The sequence below is a fragment of the Ctenopharyngodon idella genome, chromosome 20, assembly GCF_019924925.1.
Source record: "Ctenopharyngodon idella isolate HZGC_01 chromosome 20, HZGC01, whole genome shotgun sequence".
Lineage (NCBI taxonomy): Eukaryota > Metazoa > Chordata > Actinopteri > Cypriniformes > Xenocyprididae > Ctenopharyngodon > Ctenopharyngodon idella.
Window position 1 is genome coordinate 19,516,728 of NC_067239.1, and position 16,156 is coordinate 19,532,883.

Consider the following 16,156-nt stretch of genomic DNA (forward strand, 5'->3'; position numbering starts at 1 on the left):
TAACCCTGAGGAGAGGCGCTGCAGCAACATTCCACACTTCTTCTGAAGACATGTATGCCTCTCTTCAGAAAAAGAAGGTGGACTTGTCTCAGCCTTCAACTTGGAGCTAACATTGACCTAGGTCTACATAATCTATTTTAAGCATCTTTTTAAGGCATTTATGCCATGTAGAAGTTTGCTTTCAAGCACATGTTAGGGCCAAAGATGCCCTTTATGAACTTGTTTTATAATCACTTCGACCTTTCGTGCCGTGCACAGAAAATTTCAGTCATTTAGACTTGCTTTTGCACAGCTAAAATCTCATGAGACACAAATATGCAGTAATAAAAAGCAGCCACAGCCAATAAACATCTGTTTTACAATGTGTATCATCTGTTTATTATTCTGAAGTATGTACCAAAATAATTGCTATAATGTAAAAATAGCATTGTGTAACTAAGTAAAAATGTTTACAGTCAAGCATCACTAATTGTACAAAAATAACAACACAATAAAGATACAAACAATGAAGAACAGAACATCCTCACGTCAGTGTGCAAACTGTTTATACAGATGGAAATGCATCCTTCTCAGGTGGCACTCCTTGATAAATTATTTAAATAGCATTTATCTACACACACACATGAAACAGTCTTACAAACAGAGACAACAAATAGAGCAATAATTTATCAACTTAAAAAAAAAACAAAAAGGACTGGACATTGAGGCACTGGCAAATGTATTCCTAAAAAAATTGTTGTCTCCCATTTTACTCTATTTTCCATTGGGATGTGGGGCTGGCTGTTTGTTCCATATACTATTTACAACTTGTGCTACAGTAGCAATAAGGCAACCGATTCGTTTTCTTTAAGCAAAGGAAAAAGTATTTAAAAGCTTTTGCTTGATCAAATTACAAAACAGCAATGAGGTAATATTTGTACATTAAAGTTTTCCTTTATCTCTCTCTCTATAGAAAAGGCAAACAGGTCAGAAGATCGTCTCCTTTGGAAGTGATGGATGAATGAATGTTTCTTGACTGGAAAGGCTTGGATGAGTAGCATTGGACAGGCCCTTGGTTATGAAGGTTTATTTTTCTTTTAAATGTTGAAATAGTTGTTTTTTTAATGAGGCTTTTCTTTAGAAAGACCCTCTCTTGTGCTTCTTGAAGCAAAATCACAGCACAGTCTAGCCAAACGCGAAAAGCATTTTGTAAGTGCTACATAAATAAATCTATATATATCTATATATATCTAATATATATATATATATATATAGAAGTCTGAAAGACTTGAACTCAACTTTCCCTTAGAAATTAGCATCTCAAATAAAACCTCACATTTTATTTAAGAAGGAGGCTAGAGTACTTGGTAATCTAGTATCCGTATGTGGCGAGTCGTTTCCTGTAATGGAGAATCTTCAATCCTGTGTCTGTCCAATTGCTCTTCATCCAACCTTTCATTATGCCATTTCTAATGTATTGGTAAAATGGTTTAACCATCTAGCCCTGAGAAAACTATGCCCACTAAACCATGAGTTATCTCCCGCCAGACCTTTATGAATGTACATTATACTTAAGATGAGCCTCTGCAAAGCAAAACTTTAAGACAGACAAACAGAAATGTAGATAAAAATCAATAAATGACAGAATGAGAGATCTTAAAAATCCCCTTAGACTGTCTGCAAAAACAAAAATATTCTTTTACCTATATGATGTTTAACATATTGTTGATTGCTTCAATATCTTAAACATTCTCATTGCTTTGTTTCTAGTCAAGAAATCTGTTTAAAGTTTTGATAAAATACTGAATATTATAATAGTAATCTTTGTGCGCTCTCTCTAAAGTAACCATAATTTGGAGATCTTTTCAGGAAGAGAGCATGAAAACACATGAGAGAGAGAGAGAGAATAAAGGTTTTGAAGTGCATAGCTGTCTGTTGGGAGCTCTTCCCACACAGAGCCGAATGAGGTTTTTCAGAGAGAGATCTCAGTCTTCCCAATTAAGCAAAGCGAGGAAGACTTTCTTCTGCTCTACCTGCTAATGGTGGAGGAGTCCAGATATTCTGAATCGGCAGCCACTCGGTTTCTATCCCAACCAGTGACAATTACATTGAAATTGACCACTTGCTTTCTCACTCCACCGGTGTGTGAGCAGAACAAGTAGCATCAAATCTGTCCCTGGACTTTGCCCGGAATACATATTTATATGGAAAGGTGCATTCTTTGATAAACTTCCTGACTGTGCAATTACGCATCTGAAAATGAAGCGAAAGACAGAAAGTGTCAATATTGAGTATGTAAATAAAAGCAAACATTTATTTGGATGCCTATGCGATGCGTTAACGCTCACCTCTGCATTCGTATTTGAGGTCTGAGAAGTACACCATCTCTTGTGAGAAGACAAAGAGACCCAGTCTTCCGCCTGCATATGTTTTGTCATAAATTCTGCCGGAATCTGCCATGATTTTTTTGCCTTCATACATGACCACTCTGAAATTTACAGAGAAAATTGTTAGCACATTAAAATATCCTCAGAGGACAAATATTTATATCAATAACAATATATCCTCAAGGGATTTATATTAAAATATACCTTATATGTCCAGTTCTTGGTCTATGCGTCAGGTGCCATCTGTAAGCAGTGAAGTCCTTCCATCCCACGTTCTTCGGGTCATGCCACAGTGTGCGCACCTAAAATGAATCGAGTACAGAAATGTTGGTACTCATATGACAGCTTTCAAACCTGATTTCATCACAGTGACCTTGGTGAAATGTACCTGTCCTGGAGTGTCTCCGGTGTGCCAGAGGGCGTTCCTCAGATGTTCGCCTGGCCCTGTGGTGGAATTAACCACTTTGATTGACAGCCCTGAGTAACCCTGTGCCTTGGTAGGTGTGCTGGACCAGTAGGTCTGTGTGATCTGTTTCCACATGACCACATAGAAGCGAGAGCTGGATTGGTATCCGAAAACAAAGCCGGCGTAGTCATCATCCCTCTCTGTGTTGATGAAGAATGTTCCACTGAAGTCGACTGAATTGAATTCATCAAAACCTATAAAGAAATTTGGAAAAACAGGTCAGAATTTAGTATGTATACGTATATGTAGCATACATATTTAAATTTTTTTTGGCTGCACATTTTGTTTTTGAATGCCTTTATTTTAATTTAGTTTGTTTTGGATGCATGAAAATGTGTTTTAGTTTAGTCTGTTTTTCCTAGTTACTTTTTTTTATTTCAGTAGATGAAAATGTTTTCAGTTGGTTTTCATTTTAGTGTTCGTTCACGAATAATGACTAAAACGTTGCATTAATATTGTCTGTTTTTGAAAGCTATGATACTGTGTGGGATATTTCTGCTCTATTTATGATATTACTTTATATTTTTCACTGCCTAGTATTTTTCTATGTGTGCAAGGTATTTCTATTTAATGTTGCTTAAGTGAAATTTTAGTTCTATGCTTTTTTAAAGAATAGACGTACCAACAGCAATGCCGGGGTCGCAGTTGACTGTCTGAACCAGTTCTTTTCCTTGATGACGAACCACCCAGTTGGGGTCAATCTGAGAAGTGCCCTTGGGATCCAGAGGTACCATCTGGAATTTGCGGAAGTCGGTTTCACTAATGTCAAAGTTCTCAGGACACACATCATAGATATCTAGGACATTGTCCTGGTCAAAGTCGTCTTTACAGGCATCACCACGTCCATCGCCTACAAATGGAAAAGTTAAACTCGTAAGTATAAATCTTTACATTAAAAAATGCAACAGTTATGAATATTCAGATGCAAAACTGACCATCAGAATCCAGTTGATCTGGATTGGAAACCAATCTGCAGTTGTCTTTGTCATCAGGGATGCCATCATTATCATCATCATAGTCACAGGCATCTCCTTTACCATCCTTGTCGTGATCAGCCTGGTTCGCATTGGGGATGTACGGGCAGTTGTCTAGGTTGTTTTGGTGACCATCCTCGTCGATATCCTGGTTGCTGTCACATTTGTCTCCAACACGGTCCGCATCAGAGTCGAGCTGTTGGAGTAAGAGTGCAGAATCAGTAAGTATCAAAATGCCAATGTTTTTCAAGTGAATCTTTATGGCTTTCTTAATTAAAATATTTAATAGAATAGAATGGTTCTTTTTTCTAAAAGGCACAAAGTTCTGTCCTAGTTGGCCCATCTGTGTAGGATTCCTCAAAAAGCAATCTCATGTTCCTGAAGCTTGGCACTACCACAGTCACATTTCAGAGTCTAATGAGGAAAGGAGGGGTGCATTCCTTCTCTTCAGTTAACCATGGCACAGGTGTGATCCACAGGGATTGAGTGCCGACAGGGCATGCATAAACCCACCGGCAAATCTCTCACTCCTCACTAATAACCATTCTTTACCTCCACATATCCTTTGGGTTAATTGAACACTAGTGAGTGTCCCTGAAAAGCCTCCTAGTGCTTTATTGTGTGGCTTTGGCTTCCAGGAGAAGAGGATTTACTCCTCTCATACATAGCTTAGTAAAGACTGCGACTACCCTCTGGGTATTTTTTTTAGCAGTGGCTCTGCAGCTGAACTGAACAGCACATAGATCTCCGAGGATTATATAATGGTTTGAAAACACCTGCAGTATTCACTCACTCGTTCTAAATCTCACATACATATACATACCTGGTCTGGGTTGTGTTCCAGAGGGCAGTTGTCACACTGATCACCAACTCCATCGAAATCCGTGTCTTTCTGGTCGACGTTGTACAGATATGGGCAGTTGTCATTCTCATTCAAAATACCTGACAAAAAGAATGGTATTATAGTGAAGACTGAATGATGTGCATAGCTAAAGTTCTGAGTCTGAAGTGAGGATTCTCATAAAACCTGTCAAAAAAATATCCAGGTCATATTTCACAAATTCCACAATCGAAAGAAAGAAATTCTATTTTGCTTAAAGAAAGTGAAGCATTTATTATTATTTTCATGACAATTAAAAGGATTTTTGTTCTCATATTCTTATTACCATAATGCCAAAAAAAGAGATTCTTGTTTTCATATATTCTTAATTTAAATGTAAATAATAATAATAAAAATAATAATGGGAATAACAAAAGAAAGAAAAAAATCAGGATTTATTATGGTATTGAGAATTGCTGGGGTAAAATATGCTAAATAGTCCTGAAAAAAATCTTTATTTTATTTATGCAAAATAACATTACTTTTATTTCTTGATTATGGAGCGAAATATAGACATTTTCTTGACAGGTTTGTCAAGGAATGGCCCATGTATGGATAAAAAAAAAAACTTTTCGTACCATCTCCATCAATGTCCACAGCACAGGCATCACCTTCACCATTGTTGTCGGTATCAGTTTGGTCTGGGTTACTGTTGTACGGACAGTTATCACAGCGGTCTCCCACGTCGTCGCGATCATAGTCATACTGTCTTGGGTTGAAGATCAGTGGGCAGTTGTCCTATTTTAAAAGAGACCACAGTTCAGATGGAGAAATAAGGCAAAGCAGTTCTGCACAGGGCCCTCTCACACGAAGGTTACTACTTTTAGATGTTAGGCTTGTAATTTGGCTGCGGCTGTGTAGGTCTATTTTGAGGAGCGCAACGATAAAAACGAGCCTTATTTTAAGATTTGGACCAAGGATAATATTGGATTAGCAAGATACACTGCAGGTCTTTCAGAAAGGTACTTCCTTGGAGAAATTTGAGGTTTGTCTCCAAGAGAAACTAAGTTTACTTTACACATTTTTTCCACACCTCAGTCTGAATTTCAAACTGTAAGCTCTGTAAAATTTGGGCGGCTAACAAATATGTACAAATATTCACTTGACTGGATTGAGCATCTGTGGAATATAGAGAGTATTGCAACTATATTTTTACCCTGTCATCAGGAATGCCATCGTCATCATCGTCATCATCACAAGCATCACCAATTCCATCCTTGTCGTAGTCCTCTTGCCCAGAGTTAGGAAGATTGGGGCAGTTGTCCTTCAAAAAAAAGTAGCATATGAAAATTAACAATAGCCACAATGATGTTATTTGTATTTGTTTTTAATAACAAATGAATCCATTAAATGCCAACCTTTTTGCAGTGATAGGTTGCATTCTCGACACACACAAGATCAGCATTAGGCCAGCCATCAAGATCAGTGTCCTCTCCACAGATGTGTCCATTTCCAGCAAAGCCAGGTTTGCACTCACAGCGGTACATAGGGTCTGAGAAATGGCCCAGGTAGTTGCAGCGAGCGTTCTTATTGCAGTCGTGGCTTCCATCGAGGCAGGGATTACGAGGCGTGCACACCTGCAGCAAAGATAAATCAGTCAGCGTGCATCAGTTCGGTGTGCAGGTGCACAGGTAATATGTAATCTTTCTGTGTTTCTTTCAATTACCTGTTTCTTGGCAGCAGCATCTTCCACTCCTTGACCAAACGGCTGTGGGCCGGTGTAGCGAGTGGGACATGGCAGGCAGTTGTAGCCTGGCACTGTGTTCTCACACCTATGGACTCCATTAAATTCAAAGCAGGCGTCAGGGACTTCCTCACACTGTAATGAAGAGAAGAGGAATAATTAGATTTTTGCATCTCACTACATTGTAGTCATAAGAGCATAAGCATAAAGAATTAAAATAAATAAAAAAAAATAGAATTTTAGAAAAGTAGGGATACATGATATATTAATAATATACTGATTTGAATTTTGACTGCACCTCATTGATATCCTTGCAGTTAATTCCATTTCCAGTGTATCCAGTGGGGCATTTTCCACATTTCCAAGAGCCATCTGGGAAGCTTGTACACTGGGCTCCTTCAAAGCATGGATTTGAAAGACATCCATCTGTGGAAAAGAACATAAGTGATTGATTTAACTTGGAAATACAGACTAGTATCATCTGAAAGGTTGAGTGACACTTTAACTCACCAATTGGACAGGCTTGTTTGTTACAAAGCTGGCTGGCCTTTGCGTCTCCCACGCAGTCTTTGCCGCCATACTTGGGTACTGGATTATTGCAAAGACGCTTACGATTTTGGACGCCACCGCCACAGGTAATGGAGCAAGTGTCCCAGGGTGACCATGGTCCCCAGCCACCATTGACTGTGAAAAAATATACAATAAAAAAATTAAAAAATGAGACAAATATACCTTTCAATTAAAAAAAAAAAAAAAAAAAAAAAAAACACACACTGTGCGCGGTGTTCACTTACTCGGACATGGTGATTTCTCACACCTCTCAGTTTGCCGACCTTCACCCTGGCAATCTTTGCCTTCCATCTGAGGTGTTGGGGAGTTGCAGAGACGGATGCGAGTGATAACGCCAGCACCGCAGGTGACCGAGCAGGAGGACCAGGGTGACCAGTGACTCCAGCTGCCATCTTGCTTAACTGTTGAAATGAAAGATGCAAAGTGTTACTTTTCCTCTCAACTGTGAGGAAAAACCGTAGACACTTATTGTCATTGGACACCACTCACAGCGCTTGTCACACTCCTGGAGGTAGCAGTCTCTCGTTTGCACAGACGTGCCCTCGCAGTTGTTATTGATGCGGTCGCAAGAGCGGCCGCGCTGCTGAATGCCCCTTCCACAGGACACAGAACAATGGGTCCATTCAGACCAGGGGGACCAGCCATCCTCAGCGGAGTCGCTCGCTGTCGAGAGAGCAAAACAAGACAATAGCAGAGCTATTCCTTCTTTCTAAAGCAGCAAAATGGAGAAAAGCTTTTAATACTGGGTCTTAATGGACTCAATTTAGCCTGGGCAGCTCGAGACAGAGCACTCCAGGGAACCCTGGCATGAACCAAGCAGTTGGAATGCTGGGGAAATGTCAGTGTACTTAATGCACAGGGATACCTTTGAGTCTTTCTCCAAATGTGGAAATGGTATTTGCAAACACCCTTGATTATGCCATAAGTTCAAACACTAAGGCTTATATTAATGTAAATCCTTGCTATGCATGGCAAGGCCTTAAGACGTGAGGAGAATGCTGTTTCTTTTTTGAGTCCCTGCCAAACAGCACTAATTTTCCACCTCTCTTTAACCAATTTAGACAATTATGGCCATTTAGCGATTCAGTGATGCACAAAGCTCTAGTGTTCCTTTCATTAGTTAAACTTCAGTTGAAGTATTGTGTGACGCAACAATGTTTGGGTAGCAACAGCTCTTTCAATACAAAAGCTTTTAAAAGTCAAAATGTTGCCTGGTTTACAATACGTTCAAGTTTACACTAAAGTTTTTTTTTTCTCGCTTGTACAATCTCTTATGCTCACCAGTGCTGCATTTATTTGATCAAAAATACAATAAAAAGAGTAATGTGAAATATTATTACAATAATTAAATTAAAAGCTGTTTTCTATTTTAATTTTTCGGCAGCCATTGCTCCAGTCTTCATTGACACATGATGAACAGAAATCATTCTAACATGCAGATTTGGTGCTTAAGAAACATTTCTTATTATTATTATTTTGAAAACAGTTGTGCTGCTTATAGATATATTCGTGGAAACTGTGATGAATGAAATCTTTCGTAACATAAATGTCTTTTGATTACTTAATGTGTCCTTGCTAAAGTATTGTTTTAAAAAAACTAATGTATATATGTAACATATATATCTAATACATAAATTATATTATTAAAATGATCACAATTACAAGTATGTAAAATTTGTTATGAAGTAGTTGAGTTGCACTTACGGGTTCCACAACGAGGGCAGCATTCCCCATCAGGCACTGTGGCGTTTGCACACGGAATTAGGGGACATGAAATCTTGCGGCACAACGTTGCAGAGTTCTGCGGTTAACAAAAAAATTCTCATTAATCATTTGTTAAAGGATCTGCCACAACTTGTCCATTTGGCATTGAAAATCATAGCCTCTGACTGTAGTGCAACACCACATTCAACATTACAATTTTGATTTAAGTGGATAACATGGTTGTGGTTAAGTCTGTGCAATTAGGCATGTAAATATTACTCAGTGTTGATATGATGTGGCACTTCAGAGAAACTAGGCTGAAGGCATGTATATATTTTAAAGCCCATAGTATACTTAAGCAGTCTGCGTCCGTGCACCATCCGCATGACGTAATTTTCATCCGCACACCCCATCCGCGTGCAGCCAAATTTTTGAGACCGCGCGGTCGGTCCGCGTACAATAGCGCATGTGCGAGTGACTTGAGCGTTTGAAAACAGCAGTCCACTAGATAGTGCGCATGCGCCAAACACCTCTTTCCACGCTCACGGCCAAAGGAGTGTACTTTGAAAGAATCGCGAGATGGAGCAGAACGCGGAAAATGAAGTATACCTGGCTTTAACACAAATACCATGAATTTAATTTATAAGGTTTTGTTCAGTTGACTGTATTTCTTTAGTTACATCCATTACCCACTTTTAATTAGAGGCCAGGCAGTTTAGGGAAATGGATACACCCAGCTTAAGTCTGCCATAATGGACAAGACTAAGACCAGTACTGTGTATTATAGCACCTAGACTGACATTGCTCCCATCTCGCTAACACACAAATTAGTGGCTTAATGACAGAGCAGACAGCTCTGAGAGTCTAACAGGTACATGTCTGTAGGGTTCTTACCTGGCAAGTGCACTCTGTGCAATCGTCCACCGTCCATTCCTCCTTGTTTTTGTGCACAATTCCATTGTGAAGACAGACACCTTCATGAATGCCCATGCTATGCATGATTATGTTTTTCTCTTCAGTCTGGAAAACCAAGCAAAAATTGGGGTTTGATTATGTGGAGCATGTTAATCTGCAGCATGTCCACTACACAAGTTCAATATATCTACATGCAACAGCTTTTCTCCTTACCACTTTGCGGAGTTCTTTAGACAGTTCTTGCACCACCACACCAAGACCTTTCAGTTCCTTGAACATGCCAACCAGGTCCTCACATGAGAAGCCACAAATCATCTGCAGATCTACATAGGAGAAATATGCAGTTTGCAAAGTTTAAAATTGCATTCACATTCTCAGCTTACGTGTATATTTTATTTGTATGGATTACTGAAAAGGAAGGATTACCTTTTGTTTTGTGGCCGGTGTAATCAGTCCTGATTGCAGGTCTGGATCCATTTATGGGATTGTCAAGAGTGATGATATCAGTCATAATTGCTGCAAGAGGAAAGGGCATTCAGGTGGCTTAAAGTTCATTATAAAAATTATTGAGTCGATGGAAAAGTTGAATGAAAAAATTAATGGAAAAGGCTGATGACAGTAAATGGAGCTTAAAGTCTTTATCTTATAATGCTATTGTTCATTCATGGCACACTGATGGGATGCTTTTTTTTTTTTTTTTTGCCCAGATCTATTTCTATATCTGTTATTTCTTCTTTTAAAAAAGTGAAAAATATTGTGTTTAAATATTATTTATATTTAAGCAAACGAATAAACTGTGTGTGAAACCGACATGGGGACAAAAACTCCATTTATCATCTTGATTCATATGCATGTTTTTGCATTACACTTACAGTTTTGGCATCCTTTATTCCTCAGAATCGCTTCCAGTGTTGTTCCGAACACAAAGCGCACATTTTGCAGCACCCCCTAAAAATCCACAAGTGATTAATGCTTCTCACTGCATTTACCATGCAAGAAGATTCATACAGTAAAGTTGAACTGTCCACTCACCATGAACCTGTCCTTCAATGCGCCCTTGCCGATCCTCAAGCTCGCCACACTTGGGGTCTCCTGAGTGAGGATTGACTGGATAGAAGCATCGAGCTCCGCTGCATTCACCTCTTCACATCCCACATAGAACTGAACCCTGTCCTCCTGCACGAAAAGAGTGATGTTTTTCCAATGTCCCACCGCCAAATCCGCTTCCTCGATGGACACGACCTGTTGCTTGTTTTCAGTGGAAAAAACAATGTCCAGAGTGTTGGCTTTCCCGTTGGAAACGATTTCGAAAACGGGTCCGGAGCCGTCATTCTTCTCCACGGTCAGAAGGCTTCCCCTCGTGTGCTTGAACTGCTTGAAATTGACCAGGAGCAGAAATCCTCTCTCGGCGTGAATGGAATCGATTAGGTCCCTGAAGGCGCTCTCGGGAACCGGGGGAATCAGGTCGGGGTTCAGGATCTTGTAGGCGGGGCTGTACGGGTCGTCGCCTTTCACCAGGGTGACCCCGTGGTTTTTCCTCGGCACTTGGACGAGCTCAAACAGATCGTAAACACTGTTGTCGTCTCGACTTTCTATAAGGAATTCAGAAGTTAAAGAAATATCATTATAATGTGCTCAATTGTAACGTATATTTTTAATTTATTACACGGTTCTTTAGAATACTTGATTCTGATTGGTCAATTCAGCGGTCAAAATTTTCTGAATAAAGAACATTGCTCATAATAACAACACTATACTGACCGCTCATAAGCGGGCTCCTTTATAAAAATTTATACATTTAAATCAGTATTTTATTATAATGTATTTATATCTTGAGTAGCCGTAAAAATTGGCATAATGTATAGACAGCCCAAATAAACACATTCATAAAACCCCTTGACCCAGCTGGAGTTTATTTTGCGATAATTAACAAGTGATTGTCAAATATTCCAATAATATGTAACAGCTAGTTATACTATAAACCATAACAGCACTCACTAACCGCCATCAGTTGGTCTACATTTTAGTTCGCTCACCTGCGACTCTCGCGCTCTCGCAGTTCCAAAGCATCAGTAGCAAAAAGATTGCAGTTGACTTCATTTTGTCACTTATTCTTTTACCTATCGGAAATCATAAAGGTATAAGTTATTGAAAATTCAGCAAAATGTAACCTAAACAGGCTGATCAATAAATGATTAAAAATAAGAAAAACGCACCTTCCACACGTTTAAAACAGTAGCAAATCCAGGGAAAAGTGATATAATTCCTAAGATGCGTCAATGAAATGTCGTTTCAAAATAAAGAAATGATTTTCCTTTTTAACAGCGATCTACAGCATTCGGTGTTCCTTTGCTGTAGTTAGAGTGGTCAATCTAACTATCACTAAAGAGAACAAAGTGCTATTTAAATAGTTTCATGACATTCCTGAGCACGCGTCTCCTCCAATCAGATGCTGAAGGGGAAAAGGGACGAGCTTGCGTTACCTCACAGAGCGTTTGTCTGAGTTACACACGAGGGGAAAACGCACCACATTCCAACGAACACATTCCATAAACATACTTTTGATTTTCATGACCGCTGCTTCCGTTTAGTACCTTTTTATTTGCCGCAGTCCTGATTATTTTTGTATCCACGTTCAGCTTCTTTCATTGTCATTCAATAATTCCTGTTATTTCATGAAGGCACTGAAGGCTCTGTTCTACCCTTGTGTAGCCTACTTTTGTATTTTAATGGTAAAGCATCTATAATGAATGACTAAAGCTACGTTTTCATGTTTAAGTGGCTACTTTGTTTTAAAGAAAGTGTTTCTTATAACCAGTATCTGATTATAATCTGAGTGCTCGGTACCATTCGCAGCATCTGATAGGATGCTTGTGAAGAAAAGGCTGCAGTAACACGTCTCTCCGCTAGAGGCCGTTCTGTGTTTATTTGAGCACTTGGGTCTACCAAAATGTTTTCTAATGTTGATTTCTGTAAATGTTGCTGTTGTTTTTATGTTATAATAGCTTAAATCCATAAAATCAGTTAATAACGGTGTGTTTTGTCACATTATATGTGGTATGTTGTCACCCTGCCATTAAGTATTATAGACTTTTTAGCAAAAACACTTGAAATTAGTTATAAAACACAATTCACAAAATTGTTAAAAAACGTAACCTTGAAGTACCCATGAAATTAAAATGGACAATTCTTATTTTTTATGGAATATTGAAGTATTTATTAGGATTTATCTGTGCACGTTATGTTTTAAATTTCATTTGTCATCATAGTCTTTAATCAAAATAACTTCCCCACCCTCTTGCAATGCCTTCTCTTCTCTAATGACTTGTTTACCGGTGCACGGGCGGGACAACTTGTCGCTCACAATGACATCACAGCAACAGCAAACCACAATGATCCAATCAATTTCCAATAGACAAAATCAAGCCTTGTCCAACATTTTTTCTTGTTTGAGAAGCCGTTTCAAAACTACTGATTTTTGCAAACCAATATTGTAATGAATAAATGTTTAATGATTCATTTGTATTGAATAAATGTTTAATAATTGTACATTTGTACGACCCGAATTCCGGAAATGTTAGGACGTTTTTTAAATTTGAATAAAATGAAAACTAAAAGAGCCAATATTTTATTCACAATAGAACATAGATAACATAACAAATGTTTAAACTGAGAAATTTCACAATTTTATGCACAAAATGAGCTCATTTCAAATGTGATGCCTGCTACAGGTCTCAAAATAGGTGGGACGAGGGCATATTTACCATGGTGTAGCATCTCCTCTTCTTTTCAAAACAGTTTGAAGATGTCCGGGCATCGAGGTTATGTGTTTCTGGAGTTTTTGTGTTGGAATTTGGTCCCATTGTTGCCTGATATAGGTTTCCAGCTGCTGAAGAGTTTGTGGTCATCTTTGATGTATTTTTCATTTAATGATGCGCCAAATGTTCTCAATAGGTGAAAGATCTGGACTGCAAGCAGGCCAATTCAGTACCCGGACTCTTCTACGACGAAGCCATGCTGTTGTAATAGCTGCAGTATGTGGTTTTGCATTGTCCTGCTGAAATACACAAGGCCTTCCCTGAAATAGATGTTGTCTGAAGGGGAGCATATGTAGCTCTAAAACCTTTATATACCTTTCAGTATTCATAGTGCCTTCCAAAACATGCAAGCTGCCCATACCGTATGCGCTTATGCACCCCATACCATCAGAGATGCTGGCTTTTGAACTGAACGCTGATAACATGCTGGAAGTGTTCACATATGGCTTCCTTTTTGCATGATAGAGCTTTAGTTGGCATCTGCAGATGGCATGGCGGATTGTGTTTACCAACAGTGGTTTCTGGAAGTATTCCTGGGCCCATTTAGTAATGTCATTGACACAATCATGCCGTTGAGTGATGCAGTGTCATCTGAGGGCTCAAAGACCATGGGCATCCAATAAAGGTCTTCGGCCTTATCCCTTACGCACAGAGATTTCTCAATTTTTTTCTGAATCTTTTGATGTTATGCACTGTAGATTATGAGATTTGCAAAGCCTTTGCAATTTGACATTGAGGAACACTGTTTTCCACAATCTTTTTCCACACTCTTTCACAGATTGGAGAGCCTCTGCACATCTTTATTTCTGAGAGACTGCCTCTCTAAGACATCCCTTTTATAGCTAATCATGTAACAGACCTGATATCAGTTAACTTAATTAGTTGCTAGAAGTTCTCCCAGCTGAATTTCACTGCTGAATTTCTTGCTTTTTCAGCCATTTGTTGCCCCGTGCCAACTTTTTTGAGACCTGTAGCAGGCATCAAATTTGAAATGAGCTCATTTAGTGGATAAAAGTGTAAAATTTCTCTTTTTAAACATTTGTTATGTTATCTATGTTCTATTGTGAATAAAATATTGGCTCATGTGATTTGAAAGTCTTTTAGTTTTCATTTCATTCAATTTAAAAAAAAACGTCCAAACATTTCCGGAATTTGGGTTGTATAAATTTATATTATTTAAAAGACATCTGACAACTTGCCTTAGCCTGACATTTATGAAAAATAGTCAGGTCAGCATTTCAGTTAAAATCCACATTCTTGTCTGAATATATCTTGTGGTTTTATCATGTTCACTTATTTACCCAAAGATATTACAAGAATGTTAAAAGTGAACGATAGTCATACATAAATAATTATATCATAAGACATTTTAAAAGTCTGAAAATTTTGAAACCAGCATAAAAAACTGCTACGTTTAGTCCTTATAGTCCCCATATAGCGACTAGCATGACAGTTTCTGTCTGATTTGTGTATGAAAATCTATCCATATGAAGCGTAAAATGTTTGAATACACATTTTTAAGGTGAGAGATATGGAGCTTTTTTAAGGTTCCGCATTTTTGACCGGCTGAGTTAAGTTGAGTAAAAGGGGAGCAGCCAACCATTTCCCATTCCTACTCAAAACAGTCTATTTGGACTATCTAAGGATTTGCAAGAGGAAGTATGCAGACTTCTAATACTTAGACCTGACGCCCACCATGGTGGTTGTTGATTTTTCAGTGAAACATAACAAGAATTAAGACACTTCTTCAACTGAATGTGAATTTTTGCTTTTCACAGTGATGAATGTCTCATTTGTGAGCAGCTGTAGAAGTTAGTTGAAGTTTAATCTGGATGATCCTGGGAGACGTCAGACAGGGGTGCTAGCTGTATTGTTTGGAGGGTCAGAGTGATAAACCTCACCTCAGAGACCTTTCTGGACAGATGTAACTGATGATCAGCCACAAGGTCCATCATTGCTTTGTGTTTACTCTCTGTGCCCCGTGGCCTATTATGCTCACAGATACGGCACCCGGTCTCAAGAGATGCTGTCAGTCTGAGCGTCTGCGACATAACTTACCTAAATGGCTTCCAAAGCTCTGTCATGGAAACCATACTTTCTCCCAATGACGCACACAAGCTTCTCTAAGTTAACAGCTTCTGTGGAACTTGAGTTGACCGGCTGCAAAGGTGAAGGAGAAAATATTCCAGTTATGGGACAGCTGCTTACATTTGGTTTAAAACATCATAAATAAAGACATGACTAGAAAATCCTTCCAAAATGATCACATTTTCACAGGTTTATGCATATTTTCTGGATTCTTTTTAAGCTTACTTGTAAGCAGTAATCTAGATGTCTAGATGATGTCTGAGCTGTCATGGCCTGCACAAGTCCAGGAGAAAAGTGAGTAAGATATGACCCATCAGACTGAGTAAATATCTGCCCGATAAATGCAGGAGGGGCAGGCAATTTCAATCCTGTTATTAATCATCGCTTTTCCTTGAGATTTAAAAACAACCTTGCACAATCACCATTTCAACAACCTTTGCAAAAAATGCCATGGGGGTTATTTGTAAGCTTGTTTGGACACTTGCATGCACAAAAACTTAGATTAGTTTTGTGAAGTGGTTTGAGGGGGTTACAGAAGGTTTTGAGAAGTTCATTCCAGACAGAATAAACTACGAGTTCTATGTGTATAAATAAAGCATGTTTCTTCTCTAAATATGTTAACCTAAAAATTCCGAAGTAGATACACCAATAACAAAATCATCTCAAGACATCCAAATAATAATTAGATACT

The 16,156-nt window shown here is 38.6% G+C and overlaps 1 protein-coding gene across 3 annotated transcripts; it reads right to left on the minus strand.

The window, feature by feature from the left end:
* Positions 1–350: 350 nt before the first annotated feature.
* thbs1b (thrombospondin 1b) lies at positions 351–15,819 on the minus strand. Of its 3 annotated transcripts, XM_051874679.1 has the most exons (24): positions 15,691–15,819; positions 15,436–15,537; positions 11,596–11,679; positions 10,592–11,151; positions 10,432–10,507; positions 9,986–10,075; positions 9,773–9,882; positions 9,539–9,664; positions 8,645–8,741; positions 7,430–7,603; positions 7,165–7,341; positions 6,881–7,054; positions 6,669–6,796; positions 6,353–6,505; positions 6,045–6,263; positions 5,843–5,950; positions 5,265–5,424; positions 4,630–4,748; positions 3,768–4,002; positions 3,455–3,682; positions 2,755–3,026; positions 2,571–2,668; positions 2,328–2,467; positions 351–2,232 (listed from the first exon to the last, which is right to left on the minus strand). In XM_051874679.1, the coding sequence occupies exons 3-24, from the start codon at positions 11,657–11,659 to the stop codon at positions 2,225–2,227; spliced, it is 3,516 nt and encodes a 1,171-aa protein (XP_051730639.1). In that variant the 5' UTR covers positions 11,660–11,679; positions 15,436–15,537; positions 15,691–15,819; the 3' UTR covers positions 351–2,224. The 3 variants fall into 3 exon arrangements, with proteins under 3 accessions (XP_051730639.1, XP_051730638.1, XP_051730640.1); XM_051874678.1 differs by lacking the exons at positions 15,436–15,537; positions 15,691–15,819 and adding an exon at positions 11,776–11,955; XM_051874680.1 differs by lacking the exons at positions 5,843–5,950; positions 15,436–15,537; positions 15,691–15,819 and adding an exon at positions 11,776–11,955.
* Positions 15,820–16,156: the final 337 nt, after the last annotated feature.

Excerpts from the sequence above, each read along its gene's own strand:
- thbs1b (XM_051874679.1), bottom strand. The coding sequence starts at position 11,659 with ATGAAGTCAACTGCAATCTTTTTGCTACTGATGCTTTGGAACTGCGAG. Across the intron at positions 10,508-10,591 it reads CATTGAAGGACAGGTTCATG|GGGGTGCTGCAAAATGTGCG; the intron begins GTGAGTGGACAG and ends GTGGATTTTTAG. Across the intron at positions 2,669-2,754 it reads CCGGAGACACTCCAGGACAG|GTGCGCACACTGTGGCATGA; the intron begins GTACATTTCACC and ends GATTCATTTTAG.